Genomic DNA, 8495 nt, shown 5'->3' on the forward strand with positions numbered 1-8495 from the left:
ATACTGACACACTTCCTGTCACAAGAATGACTATGCTATAATGAGGTACCGAACACTTAATATAGAATGGTACTGACTCCCCACAGACAGCTCCCGGGCCCATGCTTTGAGTGCATTAACGCTTTTTGCTCAGTATATCGCCCAATATAGCTACCAAGGGATTCCCTGTATCCCTGGGTCTATGGTACCTTAGATATTACTCTTCCTGGGTGAATATACAAAAGAAGCGAATAACAATTGATTACTTATACCACATTATTTCTGTTTTTTCATGGGTATGTGTAATGGTGGTTGTTAGTGTTATTTGAAGGTAACATATTTGGCAGCATTTACCTCCAACCTTTTGACCAACAAATTTAGTGCTGCTTGCATAGGGATAATCTAAAGGCTGGATTTATCATTCTCCTTCTTGCCTTTTTTTACTAATGTGATTTTCAACAGATTATTTCACTTTGCACAATGCAGCAACTCGAATAGATTACTGTAAGGTTATACACTAATCTTCTTTAAATTATTCCCATATCTGGACATTTAGTAGGGATTATATTACTGCGACAACATTGAGGGTCACGTTTTGACAAAAGTCCTAGATCTTGTTAGGCCCTCGATTTATGGTTGAAACATGTTCACATCACATTGGACATTGAGGGTCTGCTTTTCAACCTTGTGATATGGTGGTTGTAATAACTATGGGCCTGATTAGGATGGCAGGCAACACCCTATCGTAGACAGGACCGCCCGACAGGCTGACGGTGGTCCCGCACTTGGTATTACAATGCAAACGCCACCACGGCAGTCGCAGTGCCTATATTTTGCATTGCAGCGGCTGCAGCTGGTTGCAGCACTCGCCGCAATGCAAAAATGGGACACTTTATATATCCTTGCACTACGTAGCACTATGGCACAAGGATATGTAGGGCTCATAGCTTAGAGCCAGGAGGGACGTGGGCCCGTCCCTTTCCACCTGTCTGTTCATGACGGGTAAACAGTCATGAACAAGTGGGTGGAAAGGGACATTATAATCCCAACAGCAGTGCCTCGTAGACACAGCCACCATTGTAGGGACTACGAGCCCCGCCGCTACACCAGCGGGCTCAAGGGGCCCGTTGGATGCGTGGTGGTTGATCTCTCCGCCATCGTCATCGGGCCCTATATGTCTTAACCTACTAAAACACATTTTTAATTGTTGATGGCACCCTCCTTTGCAGGTGAATAATGTCACCACTTGGTGATACCTCTCTGCTCCTCAGATATTGGAATATGATGTTCAGTTGCTCTCACCATAAACAAAAATCAAGCACCAAGCACCCTTGTTGAGCCTTTCTGAGGCATTATTCCACAACGAAGAGCAGACTCCAGGATAAACCATGCCATCCTGTGTGGGCAAGAGACCAGATACCTTTTTTTGAGAATAACCTCTTCTAAATATGAATACTTCAACTAAGTAGCCCGAATAGAAGCCCCATAACAGCTAGCAATAGAACAGGACAGTGTTTCCTTGTTCTTAAATTAGACCCAGAGCATTTTATTGTTCGTAAATTGCTATTTTGCTGGCCTAAAGAATTTAAACAATTTGAGGAATGAGTAGGTCTCCCTATTGTGCTTAGAGGGGAAAGTCGAGGAGGATAATTCGCTGTGAGGGTCTGTGGATCTACGCATGTATAACAAGATTTCCTGTGAGAATCTGGACTACTGGCAGAATATGATCTATACACAGTACATAAGAGAAGTGCGGCTTTGGAGCAAGGCCAGGCATTTGAAACACATGTGCATTCGCAAAACCAGCTGAGCTGGTGAGAGTACAGTGCAAATTGTGCTATTTTGCCCACATGCCCCGATGCATCAATGTATGGCACAAAATGCAGACCAATATGCTTGTTCATTATACTGTGCCCTTCCCACCAGGGTCACTGGAATTTTGCTAGAGGGGTGGCCAAATTATCCAGTAGGGTTTACTAAATTATGTGGCAAGAAAAGGCAAACTATGCAGCATGGGATTATTAGCTCGTTATTCTGTCCTTTTAACAGGTTAACACTCTCTAGGCCAAGGGTTCCCCTCTTTAGTACAAGTCTGTCACCCAAGTACAGCATTAAGCAATAGAAAAGATGGCCAGTCAACCTTTGTGAAGGGCTTTTCAGGTGTTGTTGCATTTTTAGTAACTGTCGATCCGTTCTAGCTACAATCTATTTTGTTGTTGTTGAAATCTGCAGATTATGCAGCAGATGCTGGATTATGGTGCAAAATCCATAATTATGATGAAAATGCTGCGGCTGCAAAACCATATAATTCTAGTGGCTCTGCCTACCACTGATGACCTCGAAGGGCAGGCACGAGCCATCAACTCAGTCTTAAAAGGGTGTATACTGTCACTCTGGAAGTGCATGTGAACTCTCTCTTTGCTGACTCACTTGACTCACGTTGTTGTTTAATCTCTACATTCCACAGTGGGGTGAAATGAGGTGGCTCGGCCCTTTCACCTTGCATTCCTTCCCCCTGAGATCTCATGCGGCCGAGTGTGGTACACAGGAGTGTCCTTCCTGAACTCTGGCCAGCCGTCTCTGCCAGGCCTTACCCATGGCAGGGGGGCCTGCTCTTTGTTCACCTGCCACCCTGGCATGCAACGAATGTTACTGCTTGAAGCGGACCTGTGTAAATCTGGCCCATGGGCTTTAAATTTGCAGCTGGAGTCAAAGGAGGCAATATTTATTAACAAACATATGACGTGTCTGCCTGGGAAGTATCTAAACCACAGAGTACATATGAGGCGCATAACAGGTTCCAGTAAGAGTCAGATGCTACTTAACTATGCACAACATTCCTCTGGTCTCTACACAGAGACTCGAATGGCCATAACAGCCCCATAAGTCTCAAATATGTGTGTCCTATCCGTACCTCTAAGTACCAGTATAATGCATCACCTGTTAGTAACATCAAGGGAAAATATTACGTTCTGTCCCTGTTTAGCCAAATAAAAAACTTTCAGTTTCTGTGTCCGGAAACTGCAGGTGCAGATTTCAATTTACCATGCAAAATTTGCAGTTTTGTGGTAGAGAAGTCTTAATTCTCAATAGCCAGCAGTAAAAATAAAATGATAATAACACCGTGTTATTATCATTTTATTTTTCCAAACTGGCTCTGTTTAGGTGCAGGCAGTCAGGACAGGGCTACCCACAGAGCAGAGGGAGGAGTGGTGGGCACTTTCCAAGTACGCATGATGGTTTGGCAACCGTCTTGGGCCGGACAGTCATGCACACTTAGCATGTTATCCACACGGCGGTATTGCACATCCTGGGTGGAGAACATGCACAGGCTTCCAGTCCTTGTCTGAGCGCCGAACCATGGCGCTCAGACCAATCACAACGCTGCTGTCATGCTGGTGACAGCAGTATCATGATTGGCTTAGGGGAGTCTGCGAGCATGTATGCTTCGTGTTTCCTGCGTCGGACGAAGGAGAGGAGGCGGTTGGCAGGTAAATAACTTTTACATCGCAAAATGCAATATGCAAATATAACTGTCAACATCTAATCAATTTAATGACAATTATAGGTAGATATATGCTTCAAGCTTTAACAAACTCTGTCCAATGCTGTTGTCACTGTGCTACAAAAGTGCTTTGTGCACCTTTCCTAGCATACACATATCCATCCATTCAACCTGCCATCAAGAATCTATCCACCCTTCCATTATGGATCTATCCATGAATTCACCACTTCCATCATCCTATCCAGCCACTAAAACTATCAGCTTGACCGTCCATCCAGTCATCAATCCACATGTCATCTTTCCACTCACCAAGTTATCCATCCATTCTCATCATCTGTTCCACCGTCCAGCCACACACCCCTTTCCACCCACACCGCTTCCTTCCTGCATCCATCCATTTGTCCTACAACCTCATCCAACCACCCATCCATCTATAACCCACACATCCATTTGTTCACCCATCAGCTCATCAACCTATTTGCCCATTCATCCATCTACCCATCCACCCTCCACAAACACATCCATCCACTCACTCACCCACCCAACCATCCACATTACCAGTCATCCATCCAGCCATACATAGACACATACATGCATCCCTGCATGCATGCATCCACCATTCCACTCATACACAACCCATTAAATCAAACCACAAAAAGCCCGCCCATCGAACCATCGATCTACCCTCAACCCACTCATCCAACCACCCTTCATCTATCATCCATTAATCTAATATTCAGTCTATTTAGCTATCATTTACGCACCAAGACAAGCATTTCGGCCTACACGTTCATCCATCCTTTTGTGCAATTTTCTTGGCATTAAATGCAAGTTTGGGACATAAAAAGTGATGCGAGATACTTTCCTATAGCAGTCTGTGTGGTTAGTAGCAGTGCTTTAAATGGGCCAGTACTGTCTGGTACGGTGTACCAGCACTTTTTTATTTTGAGAGGCACTTCTCAAGAATGACGTAATACTTTTACTTGGAGAGTCCCGGCACTTTTCAGAGACAAGCAGGTACTCTGGTACGGAGTACCTGCACTTCTATTTTTCCATTTCAAGCACTGGTTAGTAGTACAGAAAAAGTGTAAGTTAAGTTAGGGCTTCAAATGGGCCGGGTCCCTCCTGGTCTCAGACCCGGTAGTAATTAAACACAGACATTAAAATGGGTCCCTGTCAGGCCCTGTATTCTTGTCCTTAACTATACTGGCAAATAACACTGATCAGTTAAGGTATTCTACGTCAGAGATTTAGTTCCTGTTTATATTTCATATGTTTTCCTTAATCTTGCATTCCTTAAGAGTGCTCACTATTTCCAGGATGTTGTATCTGTATTTTTTAGTGTAGCATGTTATATAAATTTCTTTATTCGGTTTTTGTCATTATAAAAACCATAAAAGCAACAGTATGAAATTTACAGCATAAAAAATAAATCACACAGAAAAGATTTTTAAAGATTCCTTCGGTGCCTAATAATACATTTTAAAAAGTTCAGTGTATGGTAACAGGTGCGCTCAGAGTCTAACATCTGTAAAAGAATCATGGCCGGACGACATTGTCTAAGACCCCAGGCTTTTAGTAATGGAAATAGCCAGATTTTCCTGTGAGGGAGATAGTATTTGCAAAACAGTATCGTGTGCATACATGTTTGCGCGGAAGTCTCATCACAGGGGCACAAAGTCAATTTTGATTCCCAAGTGTTCATTTGCGGGAAAGCGACTAGTCTGTGAAACAGATTAAGTCTAAGTCTGGTCAAAAGCATTCTTTCGCATGAGTTAATTTCCAATGCAAGATAAGGCTGGATTTGTGGCGTTAGCTGTACCATGTTTGCGTGTTGTACAGATTGTTTATTTGAAAGCAGGGTAATTCTGAGTGACTCTAGGTGACTCATTGCTTTCTGTTTCAGCTCTTTCTTGCTTATCTCAGTCAGAGATAGTGGACTGAGGTAAAATCTTTCTAGACCCATATCCGTGAAGAATCGTTTGACATAGGTAAGCCAGGCTATTCTGTGCGCATTATCCAGGGCCATTGAGTCCTCCAGAATGGCCTTGGTCAGCATGTTCTTATCAGATAACCATATGCGCCTCCAGAGTAGCAGTGGCTGGACTTTTATTAGATCCTCTATGTAGGGGATTCCCAATTCCATATGGCATGCATATGTAGATGAGCACTTGGGGGCAGATAAAAGGAATCTGGTGAACAAGTTCTCAGCTGTTTGAAGAGATCCAGCGTCAACGTGTCCCCAAACGCCAGCCCCATATAGGGCAATGGCTAGGCATTTTGCAGAGTAGATTTGTAACATCTCCACTGGTGATCTCCTTCCAAGTCTTTGTGAGAAGCTAATCAGGGCAGTATTGGCTCTCCTAAACAGATGTCTCCTCGACTCAATAGCTGCTTTCCAGTTTAGTTTCTCATCAATCATTATGCCCAGGTATGGATACTGTGGGGTTCTCTCAAGATTTTGGTTATTTAGAGTAATGTTCTTTATTCGTTTTCTCCCTCCACCAGCCACCATTACGAACGTTTTTTTCACGTTTATGTGCAGGTCTAGTGTACCCATGAAGTCAGCGTATTTATTTAAAGATTTCTGAAGTTCTATGGGAGTGCGAGCCAAGATTACCGCGTCATCCGCGTAGAGCAGTGCCGGGATCATGCGTTGTTTTAGTTTTGGGAGGTCCTGCCCCCCTCTCAACATCCTCTCTTCCAGCCCGTTTGTATACAGGGAGAAGAGGAAGGGGGCTAGGACACACCCCTGCCTGACACCTCGCTCTACCTTGAATGACGCAGTAAGCTCTCCCTTTGTCCCGTAACGCACTCTTGCAGATATTTCATATGTTTTCCTTAATCTTGCATTCCTTAAGAGTGCTCACTATTTCCAGGATGTTGTATCTGTATTTTTTAGTGTAGCATGTTTCTCTTGTATAGTGCATTCTTTGAACTGAGTGTCAGTGGGTCAAAAAGGTGTTCAGAATACTTGGGCCTGATTCACAGAGAGCTTCCGCACTCGCAGTGTCGGCTTCTCAGTCGCGGTGGGATCCCCACACTTGTGGCAAGATCTCCGCCCCCCAGTTTCCCATTGTAGAGATCCTGCTACAGGTGCGTAGATCCCCTCACGACTGAGGAGCCTCTGCCACGAGTGTGAGGCTCTTTGGTAATTGAAGCCTTGGTCATCCAATGCTTGGCCTCTCTGCTGAACAACCTGAGCAATGGCCACGTATTCCAGACGCAATTGTGATTCTGTGCAGCTGTGTGTGAAGGACGTACACAGTTGTCAAATTATTGAGAAGGCAAAAGTAATAGAAAATACAGTGCTTACAGGTGCGTAGTGTGTTTGGGGGTGGTGACTTGTAGGAGATGTGAGGACATACACTCAGGATTCCGTGAAAAGAGGGTGCTGGGGATGAAAGACATGAGGTGTCAGATATGCAGATGGGCGATTTGAGAAGAGAAAAGAGCGAAGGTCTCCTAAGAAGAATGGGCACAATGGGAATGAATGAGACACTCTGAAGTACACTACCCCTACCACTACCACTGAGTAATGTTATTCAGTCTCACAGTGTCAGAATTCAAATACATTCAATATCATTCACAAAAAAATCATTGCTACTCATTTATCCTAAACATCTAACAAAGCCAATAGTTCTGTCTGGTTCACAATCCATTGGTACTTGCTGCATATATATCTGGTTTCAAAAACTGAAATCTCAGCCATAATTCAAAATACCAGTCGGGTGGTACAGTACAGACATGACAGAAATGCAATTTAGCAGTTTGAGCCATGGCCCAAATAACACAAGCCATGCGCCTTTTAGAGACCCCCCTTCTGAGTCCCACTCACAGCCCTCCAAGAACTTACTTCCCAGTCATGAACTGGCTTCTGGACGGGGAGCAGATGGGCTGCACGTAGTAGTTCTCCAGCTTCACCCCCTGAGCCGCGAGCCGGTCCAGCGTGGGGGTCTTGATCTCGGACCCGTGGTAGCCCACGTCCCTGTAGCCTTGGTCATCCGCCAGGATAAAGATGATGTGAGGCTGGGAAGAGGGGGAGGCGGGCGGCGAGGTGGGCTTCTGCTGCCGGGGACGCACCGGGTGCCTCCGGTCCGACCTGGCCCCGGCACGAGGGGCGCTCCTGCCGACCCCCGCCGCCCCCCACGCCAGGTGGGTGTAGGTGAGCAGGCTGACCACGGAGAAGGCGGACAGCACCCCCAGCCCGCGCATCCTCCTCCAGCCGGCGGGCAGAGTTCCCTCTGGCTAGGGCAGTGGCGATGCTGCGCGGGAGATGCTCAGTGTGAGAGGAACAGCGAGGGAGAGGCCGGCGTCCTCGGGGAGAAGCATTGCAGAGACCCGAAACCGAAGAAGAGGGAAAAATGTAGATGCCACTGAGTGACAGGCGATGGATCGGCTACTGTCCGAGCGTGCCCTCTCGCTCCACTGGCGACCCGTGCAGACGCTCCAGGGCACGTGTAGGGGCGGGGTGGGTGCACTCACAGCTGCTCGATGCCCGGTGCTGTCCGGAACCGGCTCGTGAGTTAGGCTTCACTCCAGGGTGGGTCGTGGCGGTAGGTAGCTTCGAATGGCTGATGCACTACTTTAAAGTGGGCATAGATTTGAGATGTGCACTTTCTGTTTTACGGACGCTAGTGAGGCACTTTGGCTGAGCAGTCCTCAATGTGATGGGTGGGTGTTGAGGGCGAGAAGGAAAAGCAGCCTCTATATAAATACACCGTGCGCTCGACGTTTTAACCAAAGTGTATATATTTCACATTTAGCTTATCTCTTCCTAAAATATCAGTCAGCTAACTTGCAAAGAACATTTTCCCTTTTTACTTCAAATTCTCCCTCGTCAGCCTGTGTCAGGAGATTTTCAACTCGCGTCGACTCTGTCGGAAACTTTTCTTCTGTTTACAGTGAGATTCCTGAAAATGCTTCTGCCGGTGCATATGATCTGTCGCGAAGATCTCACACTGAGCGCGTCTTTTCGTCGGTGTTATTTATTCTGCAGGCGCTCATCCCT

At 45.9% G+C, this 8495-nt stretch overlaps 1 protein-coding gene across 1 annotated transcript in view; it reads right to left on the reverse strand.

Annotated features, from left to right (window-relative positions):
* ARSJ (arylsulfatase family member J) overlaps positions 1–7845 on the reverse strand; it is a 380674-nt gene extending 372829 nt beyond the window's left edge. Inside the window, exon 1 of the mRNA XM_086962151.1 lies at positions 7341–7845. Within this exon, the coding sequence (XP_086818277.1) occupies positions 7341–7699 (359 nt within the window). The 5' untranslated portion in view covers positions 7700–7845. The remainder of the gene's footprint in view (positions 1–7340) is intronic.
* Positions 7846–8495: the final 650 nt, after the last annotated feature.

The sequence above is a fragment of the Lissotriton vulgaris genome, chromosome 3_1, assembly GCF_964263255.1.
Source record: "Lissotriton vulgaris chromosome 3_1, aLisVul1.2, whole genome shotgun sequence".
NCBI classification, from domain to species: domain Eukaryota; kingdom Metazoa; phylum Chordata; class Amphibia; order Caudata; family Salamandridae; genus Lissotriton; species Lissotriton vulgaris.